Raw genomic sequence first — 19,875 nt, 5'->3', positions numbered from 1 at the left:
TTATTTTTATGTTTATTTTATTACAGCCTATTATAATTGCACAGATTTATAGCAGCGTGTTTTTTTATGGTTATGCAGCTAGCCTATATGTGAGTGTTAATATTTGTAACCATTTTTATCCAGTAGCCTACATGAACATGAACAGTAGCCACCATGCGATGGTGGATGAATAAACAATTGGATTTTTAATATAGCCTACTGATGTCACAGTCACAGATAGACAGTCGTACATAACCGGTTGACACACTTATTAGAAAACATGAATCTTTAAAAAATATAACATAAGGCTTTACAGAACCAATAGGCCCTCATTTTGTATGAACAGGTAATCAACCAGGAAACGTGTTTGCCATTAAACATTTTATTTGCACTTTGTACCAAATAAATAATGCAAGCATTGGACAATCTCGTTAAAAAAATGACAACAAAAAACGGTCATGCTTTAGAATTTAAAATCAGCTGCTTACATTCTTACAGTCAATTATCATCATTTGCGTAAAATCCCGAGTTTGTGCTGATCCATCGATCCTGATAGAAATATGAAGAAGCCAAGTGAATGACGCACTAATCTAATGTAAAACATCTCCCTGAAGTACAAGTGGGTCACCAAGCGTTCGTTTTTAAACAATAACTTAATCTATACTGTGTCTTAAGTATAATAAAGTATTAGCCAATAGATATTAACAAAAATTACCATGGTAAACTGATAATAAGATACGATTAAAGTTAGCATTTAATTTTTCTTTGATACGGCCAAATCATTCACAAAATCGTACATTAAGGAATGCGCATGCTCAGACCTGAATCGTTTACACCAATAAGATTGCGGTATTATAAACCAATTAAATTGGGGGTGGGCGGAGCGACACGTGTCGCCCCGCCTAAAAGTGTCGCCCCGCCCCATCGTCCAGACTTTTTTTTTTTTTTTTTTTTTTTTTTTTTTTTTTTTTTTTATTCTTCAACAACACAAACAAACAAGGTACATTAACAAATCTCTGAAAATAACCTCAATTGTTCAGCCTTAGGTTGAGCATCGCTAGTACAGAAAAAAAAAAAAAAAAAAAAAACAAACAGACTAGAACAAACAAATAATTAAATAAAGAGCAATACAAAAAAAAAAGAAAAGAAAAAAAGGGACTTTTAAATTAATTTAAACATATCCAAAAAAGATATCAATTTAAGGGCTTTCTGATTTTTAACTAATTTTAAAGATTTGCACAAGAGTTTAACCTCATTCATCCAGTGATTAAAGTTGGGTTTAGATTTAAACCATCTGCATTTGTGTATGAAAAACTTTCCAAAACATAACAAGAAATTAATACCAAAATCACAATCTTTGTTATCCAGACACACACCAAACCTAATCAACTTCACCGTGAGAGGTGGGAGTTCAACCCTCCTAGACCTTAACCAGTTCTGCACCTCACTCCAAAAGGGTTGCACCATATCACAATCAAAGAAGACATGCTCTAAATTCTCAATATTTTTTTCACAAAAAACACAATTATTCACCTCAAAATTAAATTTCAATCTTAAAAATTCATTAGTAGGATAAATCTCGTTTAAAATTTTGAAGTTCACTTCCTTAGCTTTAGGAGGAAGGGGAAAAGACAAATAATTTTTCCTAATTTTTTTTATTTCAACCGTATCAAAATCTTTAAGCACGTAGTGCCGTCTAATTGGGTTTGGGTAATTAGCCTGTAAAATAAAATTTCTAATAACTTTATTTGCACATTTTTTATCACAAAAATCATAACCTTCTAAGGAGAGAGGTCTCAGTTCTGGGGAGATTTGGGAGTACAACATGTCTTCTCTAACCATTAGTCTTAAAGGAATTGGTATGGCTCTAATCATTCTATTAAAAATATTAACGGTACACTGTACTTGGAATTTCTCACAAAACTCTCTATAGAGTAACAGATTACCATTATCATCCAAGAAATGGGCAATAGCCCAAATCCCTTTAGATTTCCATTCCTCAAGATATACAGATTTTCTGCCAAACTTTATATATCTACTATTCCAAACTGGAGTGTTGTGAGGCGTGAAGTTATGTTTGTACAATAGTTTCCAATATAGCAGCACTTGCTGATGAAAGGCTGAAAGTTTAACTGGTAACGAGGTGCACTCAAAATCACAACATAACAAAAAATGTATTCCCCCCAGTTTGTTAAAGATCGCATTGGGGACAATAAACCAAAAGGAGTGGCTATTTTGAATGAAGGATTTTAACCATTTCAATTTCAAAACACCATTCATAATGTCAAAATCGATCGCATTCACCCCACCATCTTCATATTTTTTAATCATGTCATCCTTTCTTATGTACTGACATTTATTTCTCCAAATAAATTTAAAATTCACCTTATTTATTAATTTAATCATTCGTGTTGATATGGGCAAGGAGAAGGCTGGATAAATGAGTCTGGACAAACTATCCATTTTAGATAAAAGAACCCTTCCAAAAATTGTAAGATCCCTCTGCAGCCATCTATTTAGTATGGACTTACATTTATCTATGTTATTCAACACGTTTTTATTCTCCATAACATCTTTATCTTTAGAAATAATAATCCCCAAATATTTAACTTCCCTTTTAATTTGTATATTAGATAATGACTGCAAAGGATACTCATGTAATGTTAACATTACACATTTGTTTAGGTTTAAATGTAGCCCCGAAGCTTTAGAAAAATGGTTAATAGACTTTAAAGCTAGTGGAATTTGATATTCATTTTTTAGAAACAATGTTGTATCGTCAGCAAATTGACTTATAATTATATGACTATCCAACACTGTAAGACCTTCAATACCATTATTTTTAATCAATATCGATAGTAACTCTGCAACCATTATAAATAATAATGGAGAGCTACCACATCCCTGACGAATCCCTCTTTTAATTGGAAATCTTGAGCAGGTTCCATGCCCTAGAGCTACAGAGCTATTGATTCCGTTATCCCCATCGTCCAGACTGCACTCTGGGGTACTACGAGATATTTAAGTCTCGTCATCCCGAACGCTAGATGGCGCTCTAACGGCTGTTCCTCGCGGTGGATTATGGGTAACATCCGCTCGTGCTGCTCATCTGCCATTTTGTTGTGGAGATCAGAGAGCAGGGACGCGGCGTACGTTATCCTGTAAATGAAGAATACAACTCTCTTATAGTGGACCAGAACTAGAGCCGAGGCACGATGCTTTCCGCTGCCCAGTTACTCGATGAGTTAATGGGCCGGGACCGGAACTTGGCTCCGGATGAGAAGCGCTGTAATGTGCGCTGGGATGATGAGACTGTAAGTGAGATGACGGCTAAACAGCGGCCGCGATTCATTTATTACACACACACACACACAATTCTGTAGGTCACCAAACGACTTAATAAACGCGTGTGTGTGTGATAGTTTGTATATAAACGGATCTGAGCGATGCCTGGTTTGCTAGTTTGTCTCGGTTGTTTGGGTCAGTTAGCAGCGCGCGAGGCTCGTGCCACATTGTTGAACACATGCGCGCGCAGCGTCCCGCCTTCATCTACAGTGTCTGCCAGACAACCACTTTTATTAACGCGCAAACAACAGCAAAGTATCAAACGTTTGAGTGTAACTACTAGTAGTGCTGGGTATTATTGACACACACCTCACGATTCGTTTCGATTCAGTTACAGTTGTCAAGGAAAAAGTCACTATGGAACCCTTTCAGTTGTTAACTTTAACCATTAACAGTTACGTAGCAACTGATTTGTATACAAACATCTCCACTCGCTTAAAATATAACGTTACTGCAGTTATTTTTAATACTGTAAAATCATAAAAAATTTTATTATTTTCGATGTTTTAACTTCGATGATGACAGTCTGTTTGAAAACGTACTTTTAAAACCACTTAAGTAATCAATATACTTTAAAAAGTTCGAACTGAATGTCATTTAATGTTAACTTTGCATGTTATGGTCAATGTCTGTTTAAATTGATATCAAATGCATTTAGTTGAACTTAAGCGTGTCATGAATTAAAATACATTACTTTAAATATATCAAATTACGCACTACAGTTAAAATTAAAAAAGTACTTTACATGTGCTTTAGTGTGTTAGTCAACACATTAAAATAAGTGTAACGTTACTTCTACACAAGCATTTTCTAAACAGAATGACTTAATGTACTTACACTTTTAATTTCACATTGTTCAAAGTACTTAAAAGTGCATTTAAGTGTGTAAACAGCCATGAGTGTCTCTTCAAGTACACTAAATGTGTCTCAAGTACACTTAAATGGCCTTTTATTTCAATACATTTCTGCAAACACACACATATAGGCCTATATATAATGGGAGATTGTAATTAACTACACGTGCACATTCAATACAATTAGCCTAAGTGTTCTTATTTTTCACAAGTTGTTTACCATTTGTTTACTGACACATTTTTCTGAAGCAACAGTATTTTGGTGGGAATTATGCTCCCTTAACAACCCACATAAACTTACACACAGAGATCTTGAGTAACCTATGAGCGTTTTTCTGCAGGTCTGCAAATATTACCTGTGTGGCTTTTGCCCCGCTGAACTCTTCACAAACACACGGTCTGACCTGGGTAAGATCGGCTTCTTAAACGCATTCATCTGCTTTTATTCTTGCCGTCCACATTGTAATGGATCTGTTTGTTTGTTTTTTCAGGTCCTTGTGAAAAAATCCATGATGAAAACTTGAGGAAAGTGTAAGTTAAAACTCATGGGAAGAATAAAAAGCTTTTTTAGGATCCTCAACGATTCCTGTTACTAAAATGCAAAAAACAAATCCCATTATTGTAATTATTCTCAGAGGTGCTTCTCAGCACTGTAAACATGCGGTTAATAATGTCAGCATTTAGATGCATTTCATATAATAACATTTGATAATGTATTAACTAACATGAACTGACAACGAGCAATACATTTGTTACAGTATTTATTCATCTTTGTTAACATTAGTTAATATAAATACAGCTGTTCACAGTGCATTAATGTTAACAAATACAACCTTTGATTTTAATAATGTTTTCGTAAATATTGAAATTAATATTAACTAAGATTAATAAATGCTGTAGAAGTATTGTTTATTCTAAGTTCATGTTAACTAATGAACCTTATTGTAAAGTGTTGCCTATATAATATATACTTTTTGCATTTTGGTCTGAGAATTGTACTTTTTAAAATTTTATGAAAATGTTTTGAAGCAAAAAAAAAAAAACTTGGTTTTCTGTGGTTTTTATTTTCTTTAATTTCACCTCATTAATTAATGGTGATAAATGAAATTAAATGTGATTGGACACACTCTTGACTGTTTCCTGAGGTAATTCGTGACCCGTGTAGTTTTGAGTCTTCTAGTGGTGGAACGGATCACGAAATTCACGGTTCGGATCATTTACGGTTTTTGAGCCATGGATCGGATCAGCTTTTCATTTATCACTTAAAGCTCACTTGAAGTTCTTCAAAAGCTACTAGCCTACCTGATAAAGTTCAAACATTATCTAAAACAAGTGAACAGTCAGTAATAAAATAAGAACAAATACACACATTACAAGCAGAGATGAATACTGAATAACACAGTTGCAAAGTCTAACGGTAGTATTCAGGTACAGAAATTAATAATTAAACCTAATTGTAAAATAACACTATTCGTTTATTGTAGAGATTAAATATAGTTTCATCTTTTGTTAAAGCTGTATTTTGTTGTTTTATTAATATTAATGACACGGACAACAGTAGGAATATTTGATGTGTGCTCTCACTTCAGACTGACAAACTGACAAACATCCGGCTTCTTTCTCAACTGTTCACTTATGACATAACCGAGAGGATACTTGCCTAGACGGGCATTTTGACATAACTTTGTGTTTGTGTCCAAGGAAACGTGAAAGAGGAATCAATTTGATGTTCGAGCTATCGCTTCGGGTGCAGTTTAGTCCCGTTTTTAGCCTCTCCCGCGTTTAGAATGATTTGAATGTGTAAATTGGCAAGACAAAACACATCCAAATTTTAAACTTTCAGTCTGTGACGGTTAAATTTAGCAGTTAACCCGTGAATCACACGCGTGCCGAACCGGGTCAGCTGATCCGTTCCACCCCAGCCTCTTCAGTGTTGTGTCTGAAGCCTGACTTTGGTGTCGCAGGTATGAGAAGAGCTCCCGCTTCATGAAGGAGGGATACGAGCGGGACTTCCTGCGGTACCTGCAGAGTCTCCTGGCCGAGGTGGAGCGCAGGATTCGGAGGGGTCACGCGCGTCTGGCCCTGTCACAAGCCCAGCAGAACTCAGGGGTAACATTTCAGTGTCTTGCACATACTTTTAGGTCTTATTAATGGCCTGGTGCTTTATTAGAGCCATATGATTTCTCTGATGCAAAAAAATGCAGACAGAAACGCTATCATCTCCTTAAATAGGGGTGTGCGATATCACGATTTTGGATCGTGGATGAGTCAAATGTCTCCACGGCCTGGTTTTGAAGATATATCGTACTATCGTGCAACAGTGCAGTTCTGGTTCCTCCGTCTCAACATACTGTGCATTCACATCACATGTTAACACACACTCACGGGACACTGCATTTCACAAAAGTTCATTTGCATGTGCTTTAAAGCCTTATTTCCTCTGCTATTTGAAGATGTTTTGAAGAATGTCCCCATTGCAACATGAGCCGCGTTTCCACCGCAATTGCCCGGAACAATTTGTCCCAGGAACTTTTTTCCCAGGAACTTTTTTTGCCCCAGACCGGTAGCTTTCTGCGTTTACATCGCGGTCTAAAGTACCGGGTAAACTGCGCGCGACTGCTCATTGCTTGCTTGTGACGGACAGTAGACTGTAAAGGACAGTAATCAGTTTTGAGCGCCACATTTATAATAAATATGGAAGAGATTCACACTGTGCTGCAGTTGTTTGAGATGTATTGGTTTACTAACCAGGTAATTAACAAAACGGCAGAAAAGAGACGAGCACTGATACTAAAGCGTGTTCAGAAAGCTCGTAATGCTAACGTTAGATCTAAAATTAGACAGCGTATGTTATCAGCTATTGCGGACATTGACCGTGAGAAGGCTGGGACGAACGCGCAGAAAATTTCTCTTCCGCAAATACGCTTAATAAAGCCTGAATCTCGTCGTCGGTCCAGCTGCCTTTTTTATTTTTATTAAATTCCATATTTGCAGACAGACAACTCTTACTGCATGGAACTTCATTACTGCATGAAGCCACGAACTGCAATAGATTCTAAAAATTCCGGTTAAAATAAAATGCTGCGCGGAGTTATCCAATCATAATGCGGCGTGAACACAACCAATCAGCATGTTCAGCGCACAAGCCCCACCCGCGAAAGTTCCTGAACTTTGAAAAAGTACTACCTCGCGAGCAGGGACTTTCGGAGGGGGAAATATCTACCCGGAACTTCATTTAGACCCTGGTTCCTGCGGTGTAAACACACCGAGTACCAGGCCAAAGTTCCTAGTTCCTGGGTAAAGTTCCTGCGGTGGAAACGCGGCTTTGCTTTACATCTCACCCTTTACATCTCTCTGTGGGTTCTGCAAATATTCAACCAGTGAAAAGTGTTAAAAAGAGCATGTGACTGAACCTTGTAACTCCATTGGCTCCTCAAATCTCCCGCGAGGCTAAATTAAAAACTGGTTGTTTTAAGTACAAGTCTTTACTCAAGCAACATTATATGTAAGACTGATGTTTTATGTATTTGAGGAGCGAAGAGTGTCGAGCATTTTGTTGTCGGTTCATAGCCAACATGGCCTTAAATAGCCTGTCCACAGCACTTCATCTTTAATAACATGAGATTCTGGCCCAAAACTGAGCACCCACATAGCCACAGTGAACTTTATAACCTGTAAGTTGATGAAAACGTAACGCGCTGCCTTATGTGCGTCCGTTCTAATGACGGACAGAAAACGAAATTCACTGCTCAAAAACATTGCATCTCAATTTGAGCTTGATTTTGGTCAAATATTAATAATATAATGACACGTGCAAGTGTCTGACCTTATTCAAAGCCACAGTATTAACTTTGACAGCGCAGTGTTTAGTTATTTAAAAACAGTGTTTTTTCCATTTCCTAAAAAGATGCGTTTTTTTTTTTTTTTTTTTGGTAGATTCAAGGCTTCCGTCCCACAGTTACGAAATACTGAAGCACTTGTGACGATATACTAGGGCTGGGCGATATGGCCAAACAAAATTATCACCATCATTTTTTTTATATCAGTCGATATCGATAATTATCACGATAAATGTCAAATCTTTATTTCCTTCAAGTTTAATGGCAGATTTTTGCTCCTGAGTGAAAGGTGTAGAAACCAGTGCGTTAAGAAACCAGTTGTGGTTTTAAACTACTCTTTATTGTCAGAACATATCATGACAAACACTTGCCAAACATATATTTCTTAGTTTCTGCATGTGCTAATGGGGGATATTCTTGAAACAGGTTTGTGTTTATTCTTGATACAGGTTTGTGTTGCCTGACTTTGATGGCACGTATCTTCAGCACAGTTTGCAGTGCAGGCCGCAATATTAATATTACATGTTTTATCTCGAAACACATATTTGACAGTGAGTTGACAGTAAATCTGCATCCTAACTCAAGCTAATACTACTATGTTAAATTTATGTTTATTAACAAAATGATAACCACAGATAAAGCCAGGCATAGCCTATAGCACCTCACTATCATGGCAAAATGTAACTTTATGGTTTCTATGGTATTTGAATGAAAAACAGTAGTCTAAATACATTATTAAATACTGTAATTATATTCCATTAGTCATTTAATACATTGTCTACATTAATAATATAATACAATTCAATATGTATATTCCACATTTCATGGTGCAGTTAATATTACTAGGCTAACGTTACAGAAATGTATTACTATTGTACTGTAGAATGTACTTCACGACGCAATAACAATAAAAAGTTTATAATGAAGATGATTAAATTTTTTTTTAAAATACTATGAAAAATTAAGTTGATAATGTTTATGCCTTCATTTGATTATCAACTTTAAAAAAAAAATAGTATTAAATCATAAATCCAGCAAAAATTAAACTGAGAATTTCTAAAATAATAAAACACTTCATATTTCATTTCTATTGTTGTAAAAAATGTTACATTGTTAAATCATTAAATAAAAGTTAAATTGATCATTAGGCATGCTCTTTGATTATTAAAATTTAATGAAACCATTAAAACGATATCCAAAAAAAAAATTTTAACACAAAATTTGTGAAAAACTAAATTGATTTTTTCATAAACTTGTAAATAATTGCAAAGTTGAGTAATTAGACATGCTTTTTCATTACTAAAAAGTTAAAATTACCAATAAAATAGAATACAGGACAATTTAAATAAATAAAAAAACTGATTTTGGAGGAAGAATGAAAGTGAATTTGAACGCAGCGCTGCTGTGCACTCCTTGTTTTATACTCTTCCTCGTTTGTTCGCTGTTCTTCAAAGTCACTTCAAACTCTGATTTCTAGGTACCGGGTCCAACTGGGAAGAACGATGAGAAAGCGCAGGTCCTCACGGAGAAGATTGAAGAGCTTGTTCTTCAGGTACTGGTTCTGAGCCGCCTCAGCTGAGAAGGGAACATGGGTGTGTTGAAGCGGCTCTGATGATGTGTGTGTGTGTGTGTGTTCAGATTGAGGAGCTGGGGTCGGAGGGTCGTGTGGAGGAGGCGCAGGGCATGATGAAGCTGGTGGAGCAGCTGAAGGAGGAGCGGGAGGAGCTCAGCGCCAATCCTTCAGTGAGTTACAGCTTTCTCTTCTTGTGTTTTAGTGTAGACCACAGACCTCGAGTGTGTTTTGGCACTGACCTGTTTTCTCGTTTGTCAGACGATCGAGAGCTTTGCGGCTCAGGAGAAGCAGATGGAGGTGTGTGAAGTGTGCGGCGCTTTCCTCATAGTCGGCGACGCTCAGTCCAGAGTGGACGATCATCTGATGGGCAAGCAGCATATGGGATATGCCAAGATCAAATCCACGGTGGAGGAACTGAAGGTTTGTTGATGGTCGAACTCCTGTATGGATATGTTGGCCAATCCTGTACTTCACTTTATAGTTATTTTGGCTGAACAAAAATGGTTTCAGTTGTGATTTTGGCTTTCAACAATTATGAAAACATGATCATTGAGATAGATGATTTCTGTTTCTTGCCTTTAAAGTGGTGTGCATTCACGCCTCCTCACTTAGTGTCCAAAACAGTCAAATCATGTAACAAGATGGCCGTGAAGTGTTTTAATTTATACAGTACACATTTGGTTTTGCAGCCCATTATAAAAAAAAAATAATTTAAAAAACATAATAAAAATTTAATGCTTTGTTGTAAATTGTTATACTTTTTAAATTGGATTTTGAAAGACTGATTTAAATTTAATTTCTATAAAATAATTTCGTTAGACAGCCTTAAGGTACACATGTAACTTTTGGCCCTCTAGTGGTTAAACACAGAACCGCATGCATTTTGTGGAAGAACATTGTTTCAGCTGTGCTTCGGCTCTGCGTATGAATGTGATTATCCAACAGCTCATAAAACATTGAGAGATTTTTAGATGGAAAGGATCCTCAAGCTGACTAGCTGAAGACGTTACAGTAGCTTTACACATTAATAGACACGGTACTTCCTAGAAAATAAATTCCAGCAGAGCACTACAGTGAAATGACCCTTCACAATAATGCTTTACGATGGACTCTGTTAGAGAGCTACATATGGCGATTTATCTGTTTAATAAAATACCATACCAATAAAAACACCATGATCTCCACGTCGCTTTTACATCGTATCAAATCCCTCAGTTCTGTCCATCTCTGAAAAGCCAAGCTAATGTTGATTCTTGTTCTATTACGAGCTTGGTCTCTCTTCACCAGCAGACTCTCCTTTGGAGAATCACTAGTTTTAAACAAACTTGGAACAGAATTTGGAGATTTCAACCTTTCTCACTCGCTGTGACAACTAACCTCTGCAACTCCCTCACCAGACATGTTTTAAAGTAGCAGGAGCAACTTTTCTCTATTTACGGATATGGCGAGACATATGGCATATGTGCGCAATTTCCTGCGAAAACCATCCCGACTGGGTCTAAAATACAGAAGGATTGATGATGTATTGACTTTAAAACATTTAAAATTTAAACTATTCAACTTTTTTTTGTTCAATATTAAAAGTTGTATAGTTTAAATCCTAAAACACAGAACTTCAACAGTGTGGTAATGCATGTTTTTGACTGGACTGATTGTTGCGAATCAAAAGTTGGCCATGTTTTACACCATGGTTTTCTGTTTGATCCCACAGGAAAAGCTGCGCCGGCGCTCCGAGGACCCGGAGAAGGAGGACCGAGGGAAGAAAGAGAAGGAGGACCGGGAACGCGAAAGGGAGGAGCGCGAGAAAAAACGCAAAGAGGAGGAAGAGAAGGAGAAAGAACGAGAAAAGGAGAAGGAGAGAGAGCGTGAGAAGGAGAGGGAGCGCGAGCGGGAGAGGGAGCGGGACAGGGAACGGGAGCGGGACCGGCGCAGCAGGAGGAGTCACTCCAACAGCAGACACTCCAGCCGAGCGTCGGACCGCCGCAGGAGCCGCTCCCGAGACAGGAGGAGGTCCAGGAGTAAGGAGCGCGACAGGAAGCGCAGCAGGTGCGCACCTCTCACACACTCTCCTGTACTCCAGCTGAGCTGTCAACGTGGATCTGTGTGTTAAAATGACAGATTTCAATTTAGTAAAGGGTAGGGATGGCGAAAACTAAAAATTTACTTGACCGACCACCGAGCCTCATTAGCCGGTTGAAACCGGTTAACCGATTAGTTTAAAATATGCCACGCTATTTGAAATAACAGCCATTTCGAGCCGCGCTTGCAATTTCGCAACTCTTTCGCATTTCTCTCTGCCTCCCGCTCACACACACACACACACTGCCCTGGCGCCGCGCTTCCACTCACGTCACTTTTTTTAAATCTCCTACAGCGCGAAACATGAGTCCCGCAAACGCGGCGCCGAGGAGTTTGTATGTAATCGGAGGACAAATGGCTCCTTAGTTTTGAAATGGTTTGGGTACAAGGTGATCGCGTTGAAAATAAAAGCGTTAGTCTAGCGTTAGAAGCTCATTTGAAACATTGCAGCGGGTCATTTAAGAAAATGACAGCTCCGAAGAGACTCGTTTTAGTTTGAGGTAACGTTAGTGCTAACAATAATAAAGAAAGATGATGATCATCATCACCTTATCTGTTACCACTGAAATGTAGATGTAATGTATTTCTACAGTATTACTACTGTATTTAAGCACTGTATCACACAAGTTGCAACTTACATTTTATCATTCTTTTTGGTGAAATGGTCCCACACACTACGTTTCTTTACACGCTTCATCCTGTCGTCTGCCCTGGCTCCAGTGTTTTAACCTGTAGCCTTTACTTTTCGCAAACCTTGTGAGCGCGCGAACCCAACCGCTGTGACCTCGCGCCAAATGTTTTTATTGGTTTATTAAGTACAAACAGGCGAGTTATGAAAAATTGAGTGTGAGGGATTTGTTCACTTCACACACAAATATATTGGAATGAGATGGCTAACTGTAGTAGTGTTTAGTCCACTGTCTATAATAGCCTAATTTAGAGATCACTTTTTTTTTTTTTTTTTACCGACTACCGACAACTTTGATCAGTTAACGTTGAGACGGTCAACCATCGGTCAAACGGTCATCGGTTAGCATCCCTGGTAAAGGGTTGTTTTAGTATTATTTTTATCCTATTATAGCATTTAGTAGTATTGAAGGTTTTGTAATGTTTGTGCATTTGCCATTTTTAAGTTTACATTTGTCCCCAAAAAATATATTTGTACTAATTTTATAACTTATTTTAGTTCATATTTAAAAAAATTTTAGCTTCTTTAATTTTATATTATTTTAGCTTTACTTCAGTTAACGGAAATGATTTGTATAGTTTGATTTAATAGTAATAATACTGGCTGAACGTACTTTACTGCACTGTGGTTGTGCCAGTTGAGATCTCCTAGATTAAAGTTGCGCTGATGTGTGCAGGAGCCGGGACCGAGAGAGGAGGCGCAGCCGGGAACGCTCGGACAGGAAGCGCCGCTCTCGGAGCAGGGAGAGGAAGAGGTCCCGCAGCTCTGAGCGCAAGAGCCACCGGCACCGCAGCAGAGACAGAGAAAAGGACAGAGGAGACCGAGACAAGGACAAATCCTCCAAGGACAAAGGTCTGGCATTTAACTTCCATTCATTTCTCAAGACTATTTTCTTTAATTTTTTTGCAAAGTTTTCGATCAGAACATTGAGAGTTTGTTTTGTTTGATCATCTGTTTTGTTTGCTGTATCATTTTATATTTATTTTTTGTATCCTTTTGTGGTAACGCTTTACAATATGGTCTCATTCGTTAACATTAGCTAATGTATTAACTAACATGAACTACCAATAGCAAGACATTTGTTACAGTGTTTATTAATCGTTGTTATAAAAATACTGTTGTTCATGTTAGTTCACAGTGCATTAATGTTAACAAATACAACTTTTGATTGTAATAATGTATTGGTAAATGTTGAAATTAGCATTCACTAAGATTAATAAATGCTGTTTGTTAACTAACTCCTTATTGTAAAGTGTTACCCGTTTTGTTTTTGTATAAATTTGTCTTATCCTTTCAACAATAGGAAATATTTTGACTTATTTTAACCAGTTACATTCTAGGTATTTAATGCAAGAGTAAGTAATTACCCTTTAAGGTTTAATATTTACACATTTGTTTCACTAAATTAGATATAAATATGTATTACATCATTTCTCTAATGCAGTAATGCAATTTTTTATTTAATTTTTTTTCTCGGACCAAAAGTCCTTCTCACGCCTGTCCATATAATATCACTAGCCATGTTTCCATCCACTTGTCAATCGAATTATCTGAAGTTCGGTAAAAAACCTCATGCGAATAAAGCTGGTGAAAGTGTGTTTCCATCAAACGGCTTTAAAGCGGATAAAAACCTGTGAGTAATGACGTCACATGCTGTTTTGCGATCAAATTGGTATAACGAATTGATTTGAGACATTTTAAGGTGTTTCCATTCATTTTCTTACCGAATTGCACAACATTCAAGACAACATTTGCGAACAAAGTTTTGCTAGGCAAAATGGATCGCACCATAATAACGTTTCCATCCGCCTTTATCGCATAAGCCGTAAATCGATCAAGATAAAATCCGATGAGACCGATCGTATTTCATTTGAGTCGATATTCATGAAATTCAATCGAATTTTACTGTTTCCATAAGGCATTTTTCATTCGATATCACTTAATGCAGATAAAAAAGTCTGGATGGAAACATGGCTAGTGAATCGTGGGGAAAAAAGACACAAGTTTCACAGAATGATCCCATGCGACACATACCGTATATTCGAGTGTTTTGAGAAGGTATACCTATAGGGTTTGGTGAAAAACAAATCGAATGTTAGTGTATTATTTAACAAAAATCCTGACCTTCTGTGCACGGCTACACGTTCATGACTCTATTAGCGTCGCAGTTCACTCCGACTTGCCTAGAAAACGCACAAGTTGTGTGAAAAAGAGCTGAGAAAAACAAGTTATGGTTTGAAAAAGGGCGGCGTACTGCATTAAAACAACACCAGGGTGAGTAAATGTGGACTTACTGAGCCTTCAATATAAGAAAAATCTGCAGAGTTTCTTGAACATGACTAATTAAACTTTTCAAAATGTATGGAAACACTCCAATCTGAGCATCGCCCAGAGAGCCATGTGCGTTTACTGAATGCGTTTGTGCCTCCTCTCGCAGAGCACAAGGACTCCTCGGATGAGAAACGGAGCAGCAGAAAGGGCTCGGTTGACAAGTCAATTGAGCTCTCCAAGCCCGAGCCCATGGAGGCCGAGCCTCCCAAAGCGGAAGTGAACGGCACCGCCCAAGAGCTACATTCTGAAGGTGACACACAGTCCAATTAAAACTGATCTGATAGGACCTCAGATCAGCCCCAGGTAAGTGCACCGTCCTCCCCGGCCCCGGTCTCTCCCCCTCTCCCCTTCCCCCCTTTTTCTTTCAGTTCTGTCTGTGATTTTTCTTCCTGTTTTTTAATAGTGCATCGTAAGTATGCACTGAAGATGGGGACTAGGCTGATGAAACGGAAGAAAGTAGAAAGAAACAAACCCAGAGGGAAAGGCCAGTGTAGCCCTGAAAAACATGCCTGGAGGTACCTCGTTTTGTATCGGTCATACATCTGTCTCTTTAGACAAGTTCTCTTCCAAATTTACGTGTTTTATTTATTATTTTTTTCTCTTTTTTTTAGCTTTTTCCTAACTCTGCCTTTACTACCTCAACCTGTTTACTCTATGCTCGCAGTAAGATTAAACTAGTGGATAACTTTGTTTACACATCTATTGCACTTCTAAAATGATTGTGTGCTCGTATGTATGTGCAGTACATGCATAAACACACAGCATTTTACCATCTGATGTCTATAAGGTGTTCATAAGAGGTTCATTGAACTGCAATGAATACTGATATATATATATACATTTCTTTTTTGTTGGAGTTAACATGGATGTGTTGCACTTTTATTACCGTCTGTTCTTAAAGTTGAGATCCGCTAGCTTTGGGATGATGGAAGTGTAGGGTTAATGAATTATTGCAGCTGACTTCCACACCTCACACAGCGTTGGTGTTGTGAGCGACCCCCATGAAAAGCCCATTTAAAAATCAAGGATACTGTCAATCTATGCAGGTACTCACCCAAGGTACTCCTTTCACTACCCACATCCATTTGAATGCTGTTGCCTGTGAACGTGTCTCAGAGCTTGATGTTTTATATACCCTCTCTCTTTTTTCCCAGTTTTAATTGTCCTCAGTTTTGCTTTCTGTTGGTTTCAAGTGCCAATGGCTTATTCTACACCTAAATACGGGTGGATGTAAAGTGTCAGGTTTACAGATGAGCCCAATTGATATCCCACAGTAACCTATCAAACCAGATCAAGCTCAAAACAGTTCTTTCTCCTTGTTTGTGTCGCTTATTTTTCATTTTGCCTGTTTAGTAAGAAGTCATAGGTTTGAATTAGGGCTGGGCGGTATAGCTAAACAAACATGGGCTGTATCTGTTTATCTCACAAGCTGTGTTTCCATTCAAAGTTACAAATATAACTTGAAATGTCGCCTAAAACGTTTGCGAGTAAAGCAGCGTTTGTCCAGTGTTGAGAACAAAATCATCCTGGTGTAATAAAAAAGGAAGTTGCTGCAATCGAGTAAGAAACTGTGGCTCTTTTATCCTCCATCATAAATGACTATAAGCATTAAACGCTGTCATGTTATCTTGCGTTCAAACGCTTGTGTTTGGAAATGCAAGAGACGCTTCTGGAGGGAATTAAACCAAATCCTTCTGATGACAGACTTTGGCTCTGGCATCCCAGAATGACCAAACTAACATTTGAGATGCTGTGATGCGATTGGTCCACTGGTTACTCATGTTATCCAATCACAGCCTCTGTTGAGGCAAAGTCATGCGAATTGTTTTTGTCGCGGATCGATGGATTTATTTGGGAAGGGTGTTTCCATCGTAGTTTATATGCGCATGCCGTCTTATTGGGTAAAAACAGTTCTGCCTCAATTGAGCAAATACATTTTTAATGCGCATTTGTAGAATTAATGCGCATTTCGATTCTCTTCTAATCTTGGCGTTTCGATTCAGCGTGGGGTTTTTCCCCCGTCTGCATACAAATGGAAACGTTGGAAACATAGCTGATGATATTCAGTACTCGGTTGGTTTAAAGGAAGGATTTTTTTAGTTTGTAGAACCGACATTTCAGCCAATCCACCATCGTAACATTCAAAATTGGTACAAGGTTAAAAATGAAAATTAAATATAATCAAAAATGAATACAAATACTTTTCATGTGTATATAACAATACACAGAAATAAACAGTCATTTTACCTACTTATGCTGAATCATAGTTTTGAATTCCTATTATAACTTTTTCAAAATGTAAATGTTTGAACTAGTGGTGGCGCTATACAGTTGGTCCTAGAGACCCTTAAGTTGGTCAGATTATTATTCATTACCATCACTATAAGTGTACCAATTTTCAGCATTTTCCTATCTTGAAAATATCTTTTTGCTACTGGTATTTAAGGGAAAATGGCAAAAAGCAGTACAATTGTTGCGATTAATTGTATGCCGCTGCTGAATCTATTTGGCATATTGGCTATATCTCTCAGCCCTAGTGTGAATTAGCTTGTTTTAATGCAGGTGTGTCTTTTCTGAAGTAAACTTTTTTACTTTCTCTCGTGTTTTGTTTAAATTCCCTACCTGTGTTGTCCTTAAGATAGAAGTGCATGCTTTCAGAACAAGATCAGCCACTTAAATGTCAAAATCTGGCCGTATAGACGAGGGGATATCAATTCTTTCAATATTTCATGGTTTTATTTCTGTGCTTACCTTCAATCATTTTACTTACAGCTGAGCAGTTGCTCTCACTGCTGCTATGTACAATATGAAGATATAAACAAGTGATGAGAGGATAGAATAAAGAGAATGTTAATAAAAGTGATCAAATTGATTGATTTCTGATTGGACAAAGGACATAATTTGTCTAAAAAAAAATTTAAAAAGTGGTTTGATCATTTTTAAAAAGTTGTGTTAATGAAAGAATGGAGCTTTTTTTTATTTGTTTCCATAACTTGTACTGAAATGTACTGTAAATGTTTGTGATTTCACGCACTAATCGAGCTCTCTCTGACCATTTGTGTACATCAGGAGGAGTTTGAACAGCTGCAAGAGGAAGACCTGAAGACCTCCATCCCACAACTCAGCTCCGCTGCTTTAAAACAAGGTGAACCACAGACGTAGTGGCCTATAAGATAAAGCTGTAAATGTAAAAAATGGTTCTGTAGCCCTTTTTCAGCGTTCCCACAGGACCCTCCGTGTTTTTATTATTATGTTTGTTTGGTTTTTTTGGTCTCACTGCTATACGCTGGCATAGATGAACATGCAAGTCCACCATTATTTCTGTTAGTATGCATTCAGAATGAATAAAATACTTTGTGGCATGTTTGCTTTGTACAGTCCGCTCTCAATTTACACGTTGGAAATATTGAAGATCGGTTTAGTTCAGTATTTTGACTGGAAGCCTTAAAGGTCTCTGCACTGCTTTATCTCTTATTTTCCCTCTGTATGCTCAATCCCAAATCTTTATACGATTTTAGTTTAGTGAAGTGTTTTCATTTTTGTTCCCGTTTTAAAACCTGTATTTGTCATGAATAAAAACGAAGAAGAAAATGCTGGCGTCTGATTATTATTTTTTCAAATGCCATGGGAGTTACGTGTCAGATGTAGGAAGTCCGGGATTGCCCCTAGACCGCACATCTGCAACAGTAGAGATGTTCTTCATGTTTTTCAGTTCTCTGAATGGGATTTTAAGCTTACCTGGACAGGCGTGTCCGTTCACTCGATGGCCGCCTGAAGGGGAACGACCAAATTCACCAGAACTGAAGATGTAGTTTAAACACACACTTCGAAACAGACCGTTGTTGAGTGACATTAAAATAGGCCGTTCTCGTGATTCTGTCAAAATTCAAACCAGAGCCGCTCTGTGCTTTTGCTGATCAAGCATCGTCCCATAGCCTACGCTTTGACTTTCCTTGTTCATTACTTTTTTTTTTTCCAACTGTTAAAGTACCGTTTTTGAGCCTGCATTTGTTTTACACTAAACAAATGATGAAATAAGCCACCAAGTACCTTTTTGGTTCCTGACTACGAGTCAAAGATGCACTATGTGGACAAAGGTATTGTGACACACTTATTAATTAATGAATAGAGGCGTTTCAATCAGACCCATTGCCACAGGAGTGTAAAATCTAACTCCTAGCCATGCGGTCTGCATTTGCTCTGATGGGTGAGTCTGGATTCTGGGAGAATATCACATGCCTGACTGCATTGTGCCAACTGTGAAGTTTGGTGGAGGAGGGATACTGGTACGGGGCTGTTTTTCAGGGGTTGGGCTCGCCCCCTCACTTCTTTTTGGACCATGCTATATTTCCAACTTTGTGGGATCAGTTTGGGGAAGGCCCATTATGATTCATGTGTCCTAGTGCACAAAGCAGGGTCAGTAAAGACATGTTTGGATGAGGTTGGTGTGGAAGAGCTTGACTGGCCCGCACAGATCCCCGTCCTCAACCCCTATCCCACACCTCTGGGATGAACTGGAACAGAGATTGTGAGTCGGTCCTTCTCGTCCAAAATCCGTGCCTGACTTCACAAACGCTCTACTGGGCCAAAATTCCCACAAAAACACTCCAAAATCTCATGGAAAGCCTTCCCAGAAGAGCTAAAGCTGCAAAAGGGGACCGACTCCATGTTAATGTCTGTATTTGTGATGTCATTACAGTCCCAGTTGGTGTAATGTCAGGTGTCCCAATATAGTCCATACACAGCTCTCTTTTTATACATGTATAATATCCAAAGCTTTAAGTGTTATAAGCCGGGCATTACAAGGCATTTTGTGGACAGTTTAAAATAAACCTTTGAAAGAAGCACGTGTCATTTATAATAATTTAATTATGTGCAATCTTTAATCACGCTTAAGAAAGCATTAGAGCCGCAGTTCAATGACGTGGTCCACCTTTTACAGCACTGAATAATGCGTGACAAAGGTGTACAAATCACAGTCATTTGTGGTTACTTAGGGGGGTTTACTAAAATAACTTATAAATTACTTTAATTTGGTATTGAGTTAATAGCCCTAAATGAATAAATGATTTCAGTGTACAAATACCTTCAATAAGAAAATGAATGCTGTCCAGTGGAGAATTGATGGGTGTTCTGGGATTCTCATGGGAGTTACAGCTTCTGCCACCAGGTGGAGGACGCCTCGAA

At 38.0% G+C, this 19,875-nt stretch overlaps 1 protein-coding gene across 2 annotated transcripts; it reads left to right on the top strand.

The window, feature by feature from the left end:
* The first annotated feature begins 3,082 nt into the window (after positions 1-3,082).
* Positions 3,083-18,279, top strand: luc7l3 (LUC7-like 3 pre-mRNA splicing factor). Of its 2 annotated transcripts, none has more exons than XR_008807099.1 (11): positions 3,083-3,293; positions 4,520-4,586; positions 4,670-4,709; positions 6,143-6,287; positions 9,495-9,569; positions 9,656-9,760; positions 9,849-10,010; positions 11,302-11,636; positions 13,034-13,209; positions 14,795-15,203; positions 17,758-18,279. XR_008807099.1 is itself a non-coding variant. In XM_056250614.1 (11 exons), the coding sequence occupies exons 1-10, from the start codon at positions 3,195-3,197 to the stop codon at positions 14,956-14,958; spliced, it is 1,368 nt and encodes a 455-aa protein (XP_056106589.1). In that variant the 5' UTR covers positions 3,083-3,194; the 3' UTR covers positions 14,959-14,991; positions 17,758-18,279. The 2 variants fall into 2 exon arrangements, 1 of the variants encoding a protein (XP_056106589.1); XM_056250614.1 differs by having other exon boundaries at positions 14,795-14,991.
* The last annotated feature ends 1,596 nt before the right edge of the window (positions 18,280-19,875 follow it).

This window comes from Rhinichthys klamathensis, unplaced genomic scaffold, assembly GCF_029890125.1.
Source record: "Rhinichthys klamathensis goyatoka isolate OS25496 unplaced genomic scaffold, OSU_Roscu_1.1 h1tg000004l_1, whole genome shotgun sequence".
In the NCBI taxonomy this organism is placed as follows: domain Eukaryota; kingdom Metazoa; phylum Chordata; class Actinopteri; order Cypriniformes; family Leuciscidae; genus Rhinichthys; species Rhinichthys klamathensis.
The sequence above is the reverse complement of the archived record's forward strand: the minus strand, read 5'-3'. Positions and strand labels throughout refer to the sequence as shown.